The 19,365-nt window shown below is 44.6% G+C and overlaps 1 protein-coding gene across 3 annotated transcripts in view; it reads right to left on the bottom strand.

Annotated features, from left to right (window-relative positions):
• The window catches only part of DYM (dymeclin), a 467,753-nt gene that overhangs the window by 246,322 nt on the left and 202,066 nt on the right, over positions 1 to 19,365 (bottom strand). For all 3 annotated transcript variants that reach the window (XM_068251379.1, XM_068251381.1, XM_068251380.1), the window contains exon 13: positions 17,629 to 17,723. In XM_068251379.1, the coding sequence (XP_068107480.1) occupies positions 17,629 to 17,723 (95 nt within the window). The remainder of the gene's footprint in view (positions 1 to 17,628; positions 17,724 to 19,365) is intronic.

Raw genomic sequence — 19,365 nt, 5'->3', positions numbered from 1 at the left:
TTGTTTAAAAGAAAAAAAAATATGTCAGCCTCCCAGCTCTGAAATGCTGACCTCTTCACCACTGAGGGTTTTCCCTTTATGGACCAGAGCAATTTTCACGTTTCAGCCCTCCTCACTTTCATTCAACAATAAATGTATCACTACTTATCACACCAAAATCATCTATTTTCATCTTTTGTTTGCCACAAATTGGACTTTCTTTGGGTGGTATATTTCACTAAGATTTTATTTTACAAGCATTTTACCAGAAATAATAATAAAATAATAATAATAATTTCCAAGACAGGGCAGAAGTGTATCAATCTGCATCCTCCCCCCCCCCCCCCCCCCCCCAGCCTGGAGTGCTTGTGCAGTTCATACCTTAAAGAGAACCTGTACTGAGTAAAAATATTTAAAATAAACACGAGGTAACGTTAAATGAACATTACATAGTTACCTTGCCATCAGTTCCTCTCAGAAGCTCACCATTTTCCTCTGACAATAATCCCTTCCAGTTCTGACAATATTTTGTCAGATCTGAAATATATCAGTTGCTGTCAGTTATAGCTGAGAGGAAAACTGATGTACCAGGTAATGTCCATGTTTCCCTATGGCTCAAGTGGGCGATGTTACAGTTTAACTGTGTGCTGACCAGAAAGCTGTTATGGGGGTAATGGCCATTTTCAAAATGGAGGACGGAAAATTCCCTTGATCACAGTGGCCAAACGAGACGTGGAAGAGGAGAAAGACACTGAGGAGTAGACTACACGGAAGGTAAGTATGACCTGTGTATGCTTATTTTAACTTTTAATTTTCAGTTCAGGTTTTCTTTAAAAAGAGGGACACTTAAGCCACGCCCCTGCCACAGCCCTGATCATACCCCTGTCACACCCGTAGTCACGCATACCATAAAGATTTCATATGAAAAATATGTTTTACAACCCAAAACACATTGATCCTTTCTATCCTGGTTCATTTTCCATCATATTAACATTTTAAAATTAGAAATATATCAATTTAAAGGATGTGAATGAAGTTTAGAGTCAATTCAACACATTTTTTAGCAGAGAAATATATATATTTATATAGAAAGAGGGACAAATGAGGGACAAAGTGGGACAGGGCTCCAAAAGAGGGACAGTTGGGAGCTATGCAGTTGTGGGTAGCGGCACAAATGTGGGCGGTGGCTTAGTGTGGAGGTTGCAGCTGTGCGTCCGTGCATATTTACACCTTTTGATTAGTAATATCAAGAGGTTTTGAATCAGGATGATACTATTTATTGCCTAACTTAAAGAGAACCTGTACTGAGTAAAAATATTTAAAATAAACACATGAGGTAACTTCAAATGAACATTGCATAGTTACCTTGCCATCAGTTCCTCTCAGAAGCTCACCATTTTCTTCTGACAATAATCCCTCCCAGTTCTGACAACATTTTGTTAGATCTGAAATATATCAGTTGCTGTCAGTAAAATATCAGTTGCTGTCAGTTATAGCTGAGAGGAAAATTGATGTACCAGGTAATGTCCATGTTTCCCTATGGCTCAAGTGGGCGATGTTACAGTTTAACTGTGTGCTGACCAGAAAGCTGTTATGGGTAATGGCCATTTTCAAAATGGAGGACGGAAAATTCCCTTGATCACAGTGAACAAACAGGACGCGGGACAGGAGAAAGACACTGAGGAGTAGACTACTTGGAAGGTAAGTATGACTTGTGCATGCATATTTTGATTTTTAATTTTCAGTTCAGGTTTTCTTTAATAATAGAATAAGAATAAGCGAGCTTTCGGCTGTATAGCCTTCGTCGGGCTTCAAACTGATCCTGTCGTTGTGAAGAGCGCCAGCGCACCGACTGTAGACGTTCAGGAGATCACCTGACCAGCGGAGACCGGTCAGACATGCATTTCTCCTTCCTCCAGTTGTATTTTTTGATCTTCCGCGTGAGCATCCATCACGGGGAGCGCAGAAGACGGATCAGAGGAACCAGGGCGCCGGTTGGGCTCGGAAACGTCAGGGAGACAGAGACAGAGGAAGATGACAGATATGAGGCTGGGCTTGTGTCATACACAAACACAATCCCACAGCCGCTTTCTCAGGCTTTTCTCTATATACATATATAACAAAATCTTATCCTGTCACCATTATCTGTGTTTCCTATAAAACATGCCAAGTATGCAGACAGCCCGCATCCACAGATAAGGCGGCCCTATCGCTCTATTCATTAGGCCCTCAGACAACTGTCTCATGAGAAGTCCTCCACAGAGACTGCGGGAACTTCACTAACACGTTAACCCTTCCTGCTCCGCCCTCTGGCATGAGGAAATAATCCAGCTTCCAGCAGAAACCGGGGAGAGCCCAGCAATGTTCTCTGGAGAATCACTGCAGCATACCTCAGTGCAACAAGAGGGAAATAAAAGGCATTACGGTGACTTAAGAGGACCTGTAATGAAAATACCATAATTAATACAATTGCTTATCTATTACAATATTCATTTAGGCCTGGTGCACACCAAAAACCGCTAGCAGATCCGCAAAATGCTAGCAGATTATGAAACGCTTTTTCTTATTTTTCTGTAGCGTTTCAGCTAGCATTTTTCGGTTTTGTGAAGCGTTTTTGGTGTAGTAGATTTCATGTATTGTTACAGTAAAGCAGTTACTGAACAGCTTCTGTAACAAAAACGCCTGCAAAACCGATCTGAACTGCCGTTTTTCAGAGCGGTTTGCGTTTTTCCTATACTTAACATTGGAGGCAGAAACGCCTCTGAAATCCAAAAAAATGCTGCAGTCCGGGATTATGCGTTTCTGCAAAACGCCTCCCGCTCTGGTGTGCACCAGCCCATTGAAATACATTACCCAAGCGTATCCACATCCGCAAGCGGATCGCAAAATGCAGCCAAACCGCTTTGGTGTGCACTAGGCCTCATAGATTATTTAGTAAGGGAAGAAGAAAAGACAATCGAGAGCCCCCGATAGTGTATTACTGTGATACAGTTGGCATAAAAAATGATAAGAATTATACTCACAAGTCTGGGTTGCCGGATCCAGGCAACCACTTAAATAGCGGACGAGGAGATTAGACCTGTCCTCGCTCAGGTTAAAAAAAGTCGCTCTCCGTAGGCAGGAAAAAGAGGGCAAAAAGCCCATCCACCAGGTGGATCAATCGTAATGTGTTATACAGAGGCGCCAATAGACAGTTTGCAACGCGTTTCACGGGTCCCAAGCCCGCTTCCTCAGGCAAAAAACTTCTACAGTAGGAGCAACAGTATCCTAGTGTGGACGAGTGTGGCGCCTTTGAAACGCGTTGCAAACTGTACATTTTATTGGGAGTATTATTAAATATGTTTTATTTATACACAAAATTGCACTAGTGTGTGTTGTTGTTGGACGAGGAGGTTCACCCCTACCGCCCACAATTTTATTGATTTTAATTGGCAATCTTTTTACTCTATTGGCGCCTCTGTATAACTCATAGATTATTTAGTCAGTGTTTGCCCATAATAAAATCTTTCCTCTCCATGATTTACATTCGAAAATTTATCACTGGTGGTAACATCTTTAGTTCTGACATAAGATCTGTACGGAAAGTTCATTAGAGAGTTATTGCACGGGGGAGATACTGCTTGCTTAACAGTTGGAAAAAGTCATTATTTCCCACAATGCACCGAATGTTCAGACAGCAGATTGTTAGGGCCATGGCACTGACATCACTCCGTGGGAGGGGTTTCACCACAATATCAGCCAGACAGACGCCCCCGATCTATTTGAGAAAAGGTAAAGGTTTCTTGTGGGAAAGGGGGTATCGGCTACTGATTGGGATGAAGTTCAATCCTGAATTAATGTTACTCTTTAGGCTAAGGTGACACTTGACAAAAATGCGCGTAATGCTTCCCAATCCACAATCGCAGAGCACTGGCAGCAATGTACAGATTTCGCGTTGGGGAAATGAAAGCCGGCACTGGCGATTCCCCCTATCCAACAGTCAGTTGTTCTCATCTGGCTGCCGGCCAACAATGATTTGGCTGCGGGAAACCCCTGTAGTTTTTCCGCGTCCGCAAGTGTGACCTTACCCTTACAGAGGAACTTAAAGTGGCCCCAAATTAAAAATACAAGATTTCAGAAATAAAATCTATTTTCTAACTTATAATAATAAATAGCAGCCTTTTTTCAGCTTCATGATGACAAATATAAAATATTTTACATTTATTGGAGGAACCCCTCCCTTCCTTTCATATTGTCGGGACAGAATCCAGCAGACTGGTGGAGGAGATAAAATACAAAAACAAAACACAGGCGCTACTGATGATGTCACAGGGGAGGTGATCTCAGCTTGTGTGAGATTTCACATAGACGACGCCCCTGTGAGGGAGGGTAGCTGATGACAAACACACCCATGATCTAAAACCTCCTACTAAGCTCAGAAGTAATGTCTGCCACCTGTATAACCCTAGTTATGAAAAGAGAAGGGTGAAAAGCATGCACTGAAATGCTCATAGGCTTGGAGTGTTTATTTATCTTTGTATGTGTCAGAGTGGTGCAACTACATATCTTGAATTAAAAAAAATGTTCGTTTGGGTTCGCTTTAAGCGAAAAAAAGAAAATACATCAATACATTGCAGAGTGAGAAGTTAAAAAAATAGAAGGTGGATCAAGAAATGATTGATATTCGCCATATAATTTGTTCATGCTGTTTGATCAGCAATCAGCCTGCAGGTCATCTTTACTACTGGCAGACATGAAAAATCAAAAAGCACCAACTGCCATTATCTATAACCACACCCCCTAACACTGCCATAGGCTAAGGTTTTTTTTGAATAGATATACATATGCACAGAGGGAGATACTGGTTGCTTGCCAGTTGGAAACAGCCCTTATTTCCCACAATGCAACAAGGGCTCTCACAGTGTGATGCCAAGACCTAGGTCCTGACATCACACTGTGGGAGGGGTTTCACCATAATATCAGCCATACAGAGATCCTTGATGATTTATTCGAGAAAAGGTAAAGATTTCTCGTGGGAAAGGGGGTATTGGCTATTGCTGAAGTTCAATCCTTGGTTAAAGTTCCTCTGTAAAGTTTACCTGAGGTGACATGTGACATGATGTGTATGTGCTGTCTCAAACATATTCATATCTAGGCTAGGTTTCTCTTTTTCTTTTTCTGCTCTAAGTGGTTAAAGTGTACCAGGTGAAATTAAACTGAGATAAATAATTGTATCAATCCTCCTACTCCTAGTGTCCCAGAGCTAAAATCCATGAACTGTTGCCTTTCTTTTTAATCTATCCTCTGACTGTACTAAGGAGTTGTTTTCTGCAAGAAAGTTTTATGGCTGTAATTCTTTATCAGTTAGGGTTGCTTCAATCAAGGGAGAAACTGTTATTTGCATGCATATATCTGATCTTAATGTTTTATTTCTTAGCTGTACTACACATACAAATCATAATATTTTTTTCTCGCTTCAGTGTCTCTTTAACTTCTAAATGAATAATACTTCTGCACAAATGCAAATATGATAACCGTATGGCATAAAAACATAGGAAAACATGTTTTTATTGATTATTATGTCAGGGTTTTATACCGCTTTAATATCTCCCACTTTAGAGAAGGTCTGTCCTTGCCCCCCAAAATGACACATCATGGTTCTCGGCCACCACATAGACGGCTGGCAGCCCGGTCGTCCCGCCGCACAGTCCAGCCGGCTTGCACAATTACAACCGCTATAGTACTGTTGGTTCAGGATGGGCTGCTTATTCTAATGAAGGCATGCAAGGATAATGGGCATTGCATAACTACACGTAACTGGAAAAGCAAGAGGAGTCAACATTGCTGCTCTGTAGACATAACAAAAACAGGCTGTAGGCTCTTTCACCACCTCGTCTGCATCCGCTTCGCCCCCCTCTTGTTTAGTAAATCTGCTTCTGAAGAAGCCACAGATCAGATAGAGGAATATAAGCCACAGTGCTGCAGATCAGACCCGGTGATTGTACTGTTCTCACACTGCTGTCATCTCACAATGTGACTGTAGCATGGACTACGGCAAAATGGCTGCTGGTAACATCCCTCAAATACTATCAATTACCACACAGATGATCATTTATGGCTTATTTCCACTAGTTTACTGAGTGTTTCGTATTAGAATTTGCATGTCAATTGAATGCATTTTGGAAACCACTTGTGTTTGTGAGTTTTCTTTAAAGGGTAACTGTATCAAGAGAGCTATGGAGGCTGCCATATTTATTTCCTTTTAAGCAATACCAGTTGCCTGGCTGTCCTGCTTTGTGTTATGCTAGGTACACACCATACAATTTTCTGGCAGATTTACCTGCCAGATAAATTATTTCCAACATGTCGGATCTGAATTTCGATCGATTTTTTTATTTTCGGATCGTTTCTGTAATATTTCGATCGTTTTTTGTTTATCGATTTTTAATAGAAGTGAACAAAAATTGATCCCAAAAAAATGATTAAAAACAATTGGAAAATCGATCAAAATTCAGATCAGACATGATGAAAATAATCGATCTGGCAGGTAAATCTGCCAGAAAATGGTATGGTGTGTACCTAGCATTATACTTTTAGTCATAGCCCCTGAACAAGCATGCAGCAGATAAGGTGTTTCTGACATTATTGTCAGATCTGACAAGATTAGCTGCATGCTTGTTTCTGGTGTGATTCACTCAATACTGCAGCCAAATAGATCAGCAGGGCTGCCAGTCTTCTCACTACAGTTGACCTTTAATGGAAATTTTTGCAACCGATTTTTAATCTCCATAGCAACAGGACAAGACTGTTACTACACAGGAATCAGGAAGAAGCGTGCAAGGTAAGAAAACGGATGCAAAAAATGACATTGAAAATGCAAAAATTTACATTCTCATGAGGGGGCCATTTACTTTCAATAATCGCAATTCGCATGCGGGGCAGTGCATGGTGCAGAAATTTGGAGCATCAAGTCCATATTTTTTTTGCATCACAACACATTTGTAAAACCGCATTTAAAGTGGTATAAACCCCTGACATAATATTCAGTAAAAACATGTTTTCCTACTTTTTATATGCCATACGGTTATCATATTTGCTTTTGTACATAAGTATTATTATTCATTTAGAAATTACAAGTTTCCAAAGTACACTTTTTTTTTCTCCGAGAGCTGATTTTGCATTTTATTCATAACTGGTTTATTCATCTTCTAATGCAAGCACAAATGCTTTCTATTTGTCTGACTCTGTTCAGGAGAGTCTGCAGTGTCAGAGAAGTGTTTACATTCCTCACTTGATACAATTAAGTAAACACAAGATAGCATTATCTCCAGTTCAGATGCGTCCAGCATTCTCTGCACTGAGCTTCTATGTCCTGTGTTTAACCCTTTGAATGCTGTTCTAGTAAAAAAGAAAATGGTGGTAGTCTATAATTTTCTATAAATAATGTATTAGAGCAAAGAAAAAATGCTGGGTTTCATTCCGCTTTAATAGAAAGGACTCTCTTGAACTGCATGGGTTTCAGTGTTCATGCGAACATTTGCATTGCGTTTTTGCCCTCAGTAAAAAAATGGGCTTTTATAGGATTCTCTTGCTGAGAATCTAGTGTGTGTACAGCAGCCTTGACTACTCGAATCTGAAGCACTTTATCCCCTTCCTTTATCTCGCACAACGGAGGCTGCTCTGTTGCCACTATCCCCCTCACCCCCTCATTTCAAGAGGCTGTGGTGGCCTAATAAAGTATCTGTATGGCACTTAGTCACTTTGTCCTGTGCAGCGGCTCTATGCGTCCATGCTCATGATTGTACTAGTCACAAGCTAGGGAATCTGATTATTTTGCCTTTAGGAACACAAAAGTAGGCATTAAAGGCACGTAAAATTAAAACTGTGGTTGAACTGGGGTCTTTATGGGCATTTATAAGCTTTAATCCGGTCATTTCAGCCAGAGCCATGAATGTGCTGGACGGAGTTCCTCCTTACATGTGAGAGTCTTGCTGGTGTTTTGATGTTGCTGAAATGGAAAGAATAATCCTGATGGCATGCGCTGCTGCAGAGACATGGCCTGGACAGGCATGGGCCGTGATAAATTGTTTCTGTGAAGTCCATGGCATTTACACACCAGAGTCGCTGAATTTCCGAGACGTCACGCGGAAAATGAAAACATCAAGGCAGGAGATGCTGGCAGTTTTATGGGGCAAGAAAAAGCCTCCGGTCTCTCCACTGCGTAAAGCCGCAGATCAGCGGCCATAGGGAGGAGGAGCCTGACTCTTAGCTAAAGGAGGACTCCGCTCTCAGGATGCTTCACTCCTGTAACGGCTTCATTATTGTCAGTACTCTAGATCAGGCACCTCGTTTATCCATACTGGTCCATAAAATACAATGTTCAGATGGAACTTTCTTTCATTTAAAGTGAAACTTCCCTTTTCTTAAAGTTAGTGGAAAGCAAAAAAAACAACACAAAACAACACAAAACAACCAACCCCCCCCCTCCCCCCCAAAGACAGATACTTACCCAAGGATAGGAAAGGCTCTGGGTCCTATAGAGCCTTCCTGTTCCTCTAACTGTCCCCTCATTCCAGCGCTGGCTTCTCTGTTTGAATCCTCCGCAGCGGGATGGGCATGTGCAGTACAGAGCCACCAGTCTTTAAGAGCACTCGGGCTCCTAAAGAAGTCTACAGCCTCCCACGGCGGCAGAGAGCAGTCTCCGACTGATCTGTCAGATACTGCTAATGGGGGAGCCAGTGCTGGAATGCGGGGACCAGGGTCATGACATAACACTGTGGGAGGGGCTTCACCACAATATCAGCCATACAGAACACTCCCGACCCCCCCCCCCCTTTTCCCCCAATGATCTCTTTGTCTATTTGAGAAAAGGAAAAGATTTCTCATGGGAAAGGGGGTATCAGCTACTGATTGGGATGAAGTTCAATTCTTGGTTACAGTTCCTCTTTAAAGAGAATTTGTAACGAAAAAGTCCCCTGGGAGATACTTACCTCAGGAGAGGGAAGCCTCTGGAGTCAAACGAGGCTTCCCCCCTTCTCATTTATCCCACGGTGGCAGATCGTGATCGGGTGGAAATAGCCGATCCCAGTCAGGTCCACTCTACTGCGCAGGCCCAAGTCTGGGATCAGCTATTTCCACCTGATCCCATCGGGGAGCCACTACTGCGCCGGAGCAGGTAAATAACGCAGGCGATACCGCTCCTGTGCCACTACATCTTGTCGGCTGTGGTTTCCGGGGGGGCCAGCCCTGCCACCGTGGGAAAAAGGAGGACAGGCAAGCCTCATTAGAATCCCAGAGGCTTCCCCTCCAGAGGTAAGTACCCCACAGAGGACGTTTTTTTTTCGTCACAGAGTCTCTATGTGTTTTTGTAGCAATTTTTGCAACGTTTTCTAGAGCAATTTCTGGCGATTTGGAGGTTTGTGTTATTTCAGCCGGTTGCTCAAGTAACCGGCGAGGTCGATACCTGCCGGTGCCGGAAACAGGGGACTTTGCTGTACATGGCCTGACATACCACTGCTATGCAGACGACACCCAACTATATCTTTCCTTCAAGCCTGGTGTGACAGACCCAACTCTAACTATAAACGCCTGCTTACGTGAACTACAGCAATGGATGAATGACAACTGGCTGAAACTAAATGCAGACAAAACTGAAGTCCTTCTGATAGGAGGGCAGAGCATGATAACAAAACAACTTAACTTGCAGTCTTCACCACTGGGAATAGGAGGCACGGATCTGCGCAGCTCTGATCATGTGCGTAGCCTGGGAGTTCTAATTGATTGGGATTTAAACTTCAGAACTCAAATCTCTGCTGTGGTGAAATCATCCTATTTTCACCTGAAGAACATTGCAAAAATCAAGCACCTCATACCCCCAGAAGATCTGCCAACCTTAGTCCACGCCTTCATCACATCCCGACTGGACTACTGCAATGCTCTCTACACTGGGCTTCCAAAAAAGGTCTTGTACTGCCTACAGCTGACACAGAATACTGCTGCCAGACTGCTAACCAACCAACCCCGTCACTGCCACATAACGCCAGTCCTGCACTCCCTTCACTGGCTACCTATAGAATGGAGGGTCCTATTCAAGATCGGCCTACTGACATTTAAATCCCTGAATAATTTAGGCCCTGGATACATGAAAGATATGTTGCAGCTGCGTAGCAATCCCCGCATTCTCAGATCAACAGGTTCTAATAATCTAGTCATACCCAGAGTCCACTTGGAAACTTTTGGTCCCAGAGCCTTCTGTCATGCTGCCCCTACGTTTTGGAACTCCTTACCTCAACAGATCAGGACAGCTCCATCCCTGGACGTGTTTAAATCCAGACTGAAAACCCACCTGTTCAGTTTGGCATTTGCAGAAATATAACTTTTGTTGTGTGAATACTTCATCCTACTAATTACTGAATCTGAGAGAGCCTAAGCACTTTGAGTCCTATGGGAGAAAAGCGCTATAGAAATGTTATTGTATTGTATTGTATTGTACATTGCTTGGTTCTTCCCACTGTCTTGATTTGATAGATTACGGTCCTGCTTTTGTGACAAAGGTCAGAAGAGGTAACCTACAACTACGTTCTGCTTTAGGAAGACAACCCCGTATTAATAAAAGGAAAAAAGTTTTCCATAAAAAATAAATGTATCCCGCGTCTTGGCAAGCAGTGTCAGGGCTGGGGAGTCGGTACAAAAATCTTTCGACTCCAACTCCGACTCCTCAGTTTATGAAACCACGACTCCAACTCCGGGTACCCAAAATGGCTCCGACTCCTCGACGCTGACTCCTTAGTGTAATACTTACCAGGGCTGTGGATTTTGTACAAAAATCATCCGACTCAGTTTATGAAATCAACGACTCCAACTACCCAAAATTGCCCCGACTCCAACTCCACAGCCCTGCGCAGTGTGTGATTTTAGCAACCTTTCCCCTTCAGACAGCGCAGCATCTGACCCGTGTGGAAGAGTGGCATTCCGAGGGACAGGTAAAACGCTTCCAAACGCTACATCGCCATAATGTACGAGTCTTGGCTGCAGCGACATAGGAAAGAATGTGCCAAATTTATAACGTGTTTGTATCATCCAGGACCACCTCCTGCTCCAGCGCAGATACAAAAGCCATCCTTTTTCCGCTGTGTAAATGCCATCCCTTTATAGCTGCACTTCAGACGCATTCACAGTCCACCCACGCTTTTATTAAACCTGTATTGGTGCTGCACAATGCTTTACCGTCATTAAAGAGGGACTGTAACCAAGGATTAAACTTCATCCCAATCAGTAGCTGATACCCCCTTTCCCATGAGAAATATTTTCCTTTTTCTCAAATAGATTATCAGGGGGTCTGTATAGCTGATATTGTGGGGAAACCCATCCCATAGTGTGAGGTCATGACCATGGTCCGGACAGTTTGCTGTCTGGGATCCTCATTGCATTGTGGGAAATAACGGCTTTTTCTAACTGCCAAGCAAGCAGTATCTCCCTCTGTGCATAGAACTCTCAGTAACAAACATTCCGCATAGATCACCTGGCAGAACTAAAGATCACCAGCGATACATTTCATAAAGTAAATCAGGGAGAGGAAAGATGGCACAATGGGCAAACACCGACTAAATAATCTATAAATTAATATTGTAAAAAATAAGCAATTTTATTTAATATGTTATTTTCCCTACAGTTCCTCTAAGATGCATCTTTCCATTTAAATTTCCCAAACTGGCTAAAGCTTGAATGGCGCTTCTCTGCAAGCCTGGGATCTATACTCTATTGTCTGGCTGCAGACAGCCTATCAGCTGCACATCTTGCTGCAGATGTAATTAGCAGCACAGAGCTGGAGCCCTTGTTGAGGTGGACATATACACCGGATGATTTTTTTCATTGCTATCCAGCCAATTCAATCATTTGATCTAAAGCCCCATCTACACGACACGATTATTTGTGCGATTCGCAATGGCAAATCGAATTGAATCGAATCCCGATCGGACATGTCGGATTTAATCGGATCGTAAATAGAATCGTAATCAAATCGCACAATGAATTGTATCGTGTAGATTGGGCTTAAACTGCTAGAAATCGATTCTGCAAACGATTCCTGATCCATCAGTTTTCCGATCCCACTGGACAGAAGATTTCACTTGATGAGCGTTGAGTCAGGAGAGTGTTGCTAGTGACGTTTGATTTCACGACGAGTGATGTAGGCAGCGAAGCTTACACTCACCTGTCCGCCAGCGCTTCCTCCCGTGTCTTCTCTCCACCACCAGGCGCTCCTCCATTTCTCTTCTCACCCTGTGTCACGTCACAATGCTTGAGGCCTCTAGTGGTCACATTAGGTACAAGCCACAGTGCCCCTAGTGTTTGGCCTCTAGTATGGCAGAAGACAAGTGAGCAGGTGAGTGTATTCGCTGCCTACACTGCACGGCTTGGGGAAAGCAGTGGGGAGGGCATACATCAGGAGGTCCCGGCAGGAAGTGCACACGCGGCGGGTGGAGTGAGGGGGGGTACAAAACTATCGTCCGTCCTTCGGCCAAACTTATCCGCCTATACACTAGGGATGATCACAGATTTTTCTGAGTTGACGCAAATGTATGCAAATTTTCATGCAAATATATGCAGCTTGAAAATTGACCAATCGATTTAAACCTAGGTTTAAATTGATTGGTTTGTTTTCAAACTGCATACATTTGCATAAAATTTGCATAATTTCAGAAATATTTGCATAATTTCCGAAAAAAATTGCATCTCATTGATCATCCCCACTATACACACGCCAGATTATCGTTGTCGGCCGCTTCAGCTGACTGTAATCCAGTGTGTGTACAGGCCTTTACTCATGGTTAGATCACCCATGGATTAATCCACTGACTGGCAGTAAATGCAGACACATCCACACCAAGGTATCTGTTAGGAACCCTGAGGAACAAGGGTGTTTTACAGACACACGTTACATGTTTACAACGGAGCAGAAAGAAGTCTTGCCATTAACCCCTGCAATGCAGAGACCTGAACATAAGGGAAGGCCTTTCCCTCAGCAAGTGGTTGTCACTTCTGCAGTCCCACACATAACACAATCTGCATGGAGTTTGTTCTCCCAATGTTTGTGTGGATTTCATTGCACATCAGAAAAACATACTGGTAAGATAAGTGGCCACCCCCCCCCCCCCCCCCAAAGTGGACCTATAGTATGTTAGGGGTATCAGACCATGACCATGCCACAGACATTAGATTGTGAGCTCCTCTGAGGACAGTCAGTGACATGACTATGTACTCTGTAATGTGCTGCAGAGCAGATCAGTGCTATATAATCATAATAATAATAATATGTTAGGACATTAGACTATGACTATGGCAGGATTAGATTGTGAGCTCCTCTGAGGACAGTCCGTGACATGACTATGTACTCTGTAAAGTGCTGCAGAAGATGTCAGTGCTGTATAAATGCATAATAATAATATGGTAGGACATTTGACTGCCAGCTGCATCTGGTATACAGGATCTCCCAGAATTCTCATCTATGTCGCTGGCTGAAGAGTTATGGCCCATACTCATGGGCAACTTTTTGGCCTGTCGCCAGCACACGTGAGCGTGTGCGCGACAGGCAGGCGACAGCTCGTCGCCAGGTCCCTCCGCATACACACGGCGGAGGGACCTGGCAACTGATGCGGCGGAAGCTGTTGCTGTTGCTCCTCCCTCCGCCGGAAGCCCAATACATTTCTCATCATGTTGCTGTCGCTAGTCCGCGTACTCACGCGGACTAGCGACAGTTCCGGCGGAGTTGCGGCGGCGACTGTCGTCAGGCGATTGAGCGGTTCAATCGCCCGGCGACATCAGCGACGAGCGACGGTTCGGGGTGCGCGCCCATGCAACGCCGCATACTCACGGGCGACCTGTCGCTGCAACACGCACGCGCCGCGTGTTGCGGCGACATTTGTAGCCCGTGAGTATGGGTTATCAGACTATGACTATGGTAGGATTAGATTTTTGAGCTCCTCTGGGGACAGTCAGTGACATGACTATGTACTCTGCAAAGTGCTGCAGAACATGTCAGCACTACATAAATGCAAAACAGTAATTATGATATTATGATAGTGGTATTTAAGCCTGAGCGCCTCCAGCAGACACAGTCGTAAATAAAGACAAAATAAAGTAGAGGCCTATTGGCAAGACTTGATAAAGAGACACTGTTTGATGTTTTAAGCCGTGGGGAGGATGACCTTAAACAGAGGGATGGAAAGCTGGGCTGTGCCATGCCAGGCTCCAGCAGCACACATGGTCACGTCAGTAGGCACTGCGTTCCCAGGAAGGGAAAATGCACACTGTGCCAGTCTAAACACTGGAAAAAGGGAGTTTGGAAAAAGACCCCTTTCAAGGCTGTTGGTAAACCGGTTAGTGATGGTCGAGGAAGGGCTGGGAGAAGTGACAATTGTCTGTAGGAGCAGCTAAGCGGGCAGCTTTGTTCCAGGGACAGGGGATGCCCTGCTGGCGCCAGTGGCATCACTGGAACGCTCTATGAATTACTGTACCAGCGTGCTATTTGGCTACGGCCTCGCACAAGGAGTCCTTATGTCGAGAGGAAGAAAATAAAAACTGTTTACATGCTGCTGGCCTCAGCTGCTGAGAGATTTATGACAGATGCCTGCAGAGGTCATTAAAATACACACTAGAGTAATTGGTTAACAAATGACACCAAATAAATAATTTCTAAAGAACATCGGGATTGGAACTGTGGCCAGTATCAGATTCTTTATTTTTGCTCTCCTAGGGAAGCACACAAATCTTTTTTTTACAGATTTTTACTGTTACTATGTCTCTATTTAGCTGGTGTTTCCTTACTTCCTGTGTCACCCAAAGCTCTCCAAATAGCCCAACTTCCTATTTCACTTTTTTCCTTCCTGTTCCTGTGTTACCCAGAACTCTCCTGTGAGCCCAACATCCTGTTTCTCTTTATCCTTCCTGTTGCTGTATTACCCAGAGCTCTCCTGTGAGGCCAACTTCCTATTTTCCCTTCTTGTTCCTGCATTACCCAGAACTCTCCTGCTAGCCCAACTTCCTGTTTCCTATTTCCCTTCCTGTTCCTGTATTACCCAGAACTCTCTTGTTAGCCCAACTTCCTGTTTCTGTGTTACCCAGAACTCTCCCATTAGCCCAACTTCCTGTTTTTTTTCCCTTTCTGTTGCTGTTACCTAGAATGCTTTTGTGAGCTTAGCTCACAGTTTGCCTGCTGAGGCCCTTGCCTCAGCTCTCAGTTTGGGATCACTAGACCCCAAATCTGAGTTGCTACAACTAAGAGGGGGAATAGTATTTAACGTCCCCGGGGATTTGAGGATCAGGCATCATTCGGCTCACCCTGCGCCCAGCTCACCCGCAGCCATATAACACGTATGCCCAGGGAGAGGTGAGTTGCCCGTTTCCTGCTGTGCTCAGTAACTCTGTGAGGGATCGGGCGGAAGGGAGTGTCATTAAGGGGCAGATCTGGCCTCTATACTGGGGGGGGCAGATCTGGCCTCTATATTGGGGGGGGGGGGGAGATCTGGCCTCTACATGGGGGGGGGGGCAGATCTGGCCTCTATACTGGGAGTGCACTTTGAAATCTCTGCCTCTAGTGCTGGAAAACCTCCTCCCGGCCCTGTGTATCCCCTCGGGGGACGATGCTGGTGAATATTGAGGGACTGAAAGTACCCAGGTATGGACAGCCAGTCCCGACTGTTAAACACTTGTGGATGTGGGAGCACTTCAGCTGATATACAGTTATCCTTTACAAATACACTTTTATAACTATTCTTTATAGTGTCACATTACGTAGTCCAAACTCTGAAAACCAAAAATTCTCTGCTGAGTCTTTAGGTGGGGGTGATCATCTGCCTCCACTTCCCACAGCTGTATAGAGGAGGGTCATTTCACTCTATAGCGTACATAAATCTGCATTCTCCAGCACAAACAGGCATCCAGCTTCATCTAAACACTATAAATCCCATTTATTTCCACTCTCTTATTTTATCATTTCTAAAGAGGGTCGCTGAAAGTTCAAGTAAACATGGCAAATGCAAACCTTGAAGATTTAAAGTGTCTTTTAGCTGCAGGAATGTGGTAAGTGTGACTGTCCCACCATGTACAGGAGACTTCCGCTAGCAGAACTGAAGCACTCTATGCACTACATGGGGTATAAGGTTGCCATACATTAGGCGATGTGTGGGCAGATCGACCAACAGACAAATCTCTCTCTGATCAAATCTGATCGGAGAAAGACCTGTTAGCTGTCCATACACTGCAGGCCAGTTCCCTATAGATTGAAATTGGCCTAGCGATGCCACCTCCACTGCCTGCCTGCTCGTCCCCAAGTGTAAATTCTCCCGAAGCAGCCCCCCCCCCCCCCCCGGGCAGTTTAAATTCTTACCTGTAATGCTGCTGTGACTCCCAGTCCCCTCCACTGGCACCCCTGAGCGCCTGGTGCAACACTTGACGGCATATGAGGCCAGGAGTTGCGTGCAGCGGGCGAGGTGAGATTTTACAATGCACAGGCACAGACGGGAACATTTTACCCTTAGGGGGACAGTGGCTGGGAGTCTGCCGCGTCACCGGATAAACTACTTTCAACCAAAATCTTTCCAGCATGTCCGATCAATGTATTAGGCCCCGTTCACACTTGCGGTTCGAGTCCGCAAGTGTCCGGGGGTCGCAAAGAGACCGTAGACCGTACGGGTCTCTGCGGTGGCCACAAGGCGGCACAAGTTGCGGATCCGGAATGTATCAGTTCTGGCTACAATAAAGTAGCCGGAACTAGATACATTGCAGTGCCAGAAAGGCACCGCAAGCATGGGGGATACCGGTGTGTAGTCCGGGCCCCCCAAGTGGCATAGGACGGTGCTGGAAGCATCCGGTCCTATTGCCAGTGTGATGAGAAACATCCGTTTCTCATTGCACAGCATGGCCGCATGATTAGGGTCAGGATCCGGCCCGGGTGCGTGGGCCGGATGACCGGACCCGAAAAATAGTGCATGTTGGAAAAATGTCCGGAGTCCGAATCCGATCCGGCTCCGTTCTGTACGGAACGGACGCATGTTAACGTCCGCATAGACTTTGCATTGCTATGCGGAACGTACGTTCCGTTTGTACAGTATACGGTCCGGATCCGATCAGGCGAATCCGGACAGCGAACGCTAATGTGAACCAGGCCTAAGACCGATTTCGGCCTGAAATGATCGAATGGTTGGACATGTTGAAGCACCGATTTGCGTCTGATTAGATTATCCAAATTTACTAAGATTTTCACACATACGGCAATAGTTCAGTAATTCCCCGAAAACCATGACTAATTCCCTAAGACCTGTTGGGTAACAAGTAGAAGTGTAACTAGCTGTAGACTGGGTCTCGGCAGCAAGCTGTGTTCTGCTATAGTAATGTCCTCTTACTAATAGGCAATTCTATTACTTTGTCCAGTTGTTCAAAACCTCTTAGTAGGGATGGGCAATGTGACGCTAATAATTCCAAGTTGGTGCATTTTCTGCTGCATTTCATTGGTCCACTTCATAAAATGGTCATCGACTGCAGCTCACTGACCATCCCTATTTCTTACACAAAAGTTTCTCCTATGCTATGTTGTGTAGGTGCGTTAGATGTAAACAGGAATTCACACAGTTCTTTGACACCCCTCAAAGTATTGCAAAGACCCTCTTCAGTTACCTGATGATCCTCTGTGCAGCGTACTGGTGGAGGGAGCGGAACTGGGCGGACATGTTGGCCAGAGCTGCCAGGCAGTTGGTGTGGAGATACTTGTCCTGCAAAATGAAAGAAATCTCTATCATTCAGACTAATCATCACTGCATACATGCACAATGCACCTCTGACCTGCTACTAGAAATCATTATCTGGCAGTGCAATCCACCATAGATGTAAAGGCGCGTACACACACCATACTTCCGCAAACCACGGGTACGTACACACGTGCTACTGTCGGCAGAAAGTCCGCCCAGCGGGAGGGTCTGGCGGACCCATCGTTTGCGGAAGTATGCCGTGTGTACACACCTTTAAGACTGTGGTAAGGTTCATGGTGTTAGATCTACGAGTGTGTGCTAATGCATGCATAGTACAGATGCTCCTGTTTTTGGAAACACAAGGGTGCATGGATGCATTTGAAGTCCTCCAAGGACTTCCAAAGGTGTATTTGACTAGTTGGTCGAATAACAACAAAGGAGGGACAACTGTGTACCGAGGGCACGGAGAGAAGACCAGGTAAGCTCTACTGGATCCAAAGCCTTCCTTCCCCAATACAGATCTAACTAAAGTATCTCTTTTTTTTCAGGTCGTTCAGTTTTACTTTAAGATTCCCAAGTGATACTGCAACAACCCTGATGAACAAGTCATTGAAAAGCAATAGTGGCTGGATAGTAAGTGTATTGGTTAAAGTGAACCAAAGGTGAGAGAGACACGGAAGCTGCCATATTTATTTCCTTTTAAGCAATACCAGTTGCCTGGCTTTCCTGCTGATCCTCTGCCTCTAATACTTTCAGCCATAGACCCTGAACAAGCGTGCAGCAGATCAGACATTTCTGACAACATTGTCAGAACCAGGGCTGTGGAGTCGGGGCAATTTTGGGTGCCTGGAGTCAGAGTCGGGAAAAAATGCACCGACTCCGACTGAATTTAAACGAATTAAAATAGAAAATATGAAAAAATTATTCTATTTCTCAGATAATAGTTATCATAAATAATTGATATACATACAGTAATAGCCGTGTTTAGTCCACAAAAATGAAATAAACCAAGCAAAATTAGTTACTTGTGCTGCTTCACTAAAGCAGTCCCCGTATTTGTCAGATATACATATCTGATTGTGACTGTACAGTATATATGATGTGTACACAGGAATCTCTTATATATACTAAGTAACATCTATGCTGTAAGAATAAAGCCTGATGTGTAGCTGTGTCACTAATAGAGATGGTCAATGAGATGGAAATAATTCTGCATTGATGCTGGTTTATGCAAATGTATGCACTCCCTTTGCTCATGAAATCAAATAATTTGATATGTTGTTAAAATTTGGTTTAGTGACTACGAATTAAATGGTACCTGAGACGGATGAAAAGAAAAGTGTTATACATACCTGGGGCTTCCTCCAGCCCCCTTCAGGCTAATCCAGTCGCTGTCCTCCTCCGCCACCTGGATCTTCTGCTATGAGTCCTGGTAATTTAGCCAGTCAGCGAAGTCCGGCCACATGCCGCTTCCACAGCCAGGAGCGTTCTGCACCTGCACAATAGTGCTGCGCAGGTGTAGTACGCCCCCGGCGGCTGAATGTGTGCATGCGCACTACACCAGACTGGCTCAAGTACCTGGACTCCTAGCAGAAGATCCAGGTGATGGAGGAGGACAGCGAGGGACTGATTAGCCTGAAGGGGGCTGGAGGAAGCCCCAGGTATG

This window comes from Hyperolius riggenbachi, chromosome 1, assembly GCF_040937935.1.
Source record: "Hyperolius riggenbachi isolate aHypRig1 chromosome 1, aHypRig1.pri, whole genome shotgun sequence".
NCBI classification, from domain to species: domain Eukaryota; kingdom Metazoa; phylum Chordata; class Amphibia; order Anura; family Hyperoliidae; genus Hyperolius; species Hyperolius riggenbachi.
The sequence above is the reverse complement of the archived record's forward strand: the minus strand, read 5'-3'. Positions and strand labels throughout refer to the sequence as shown.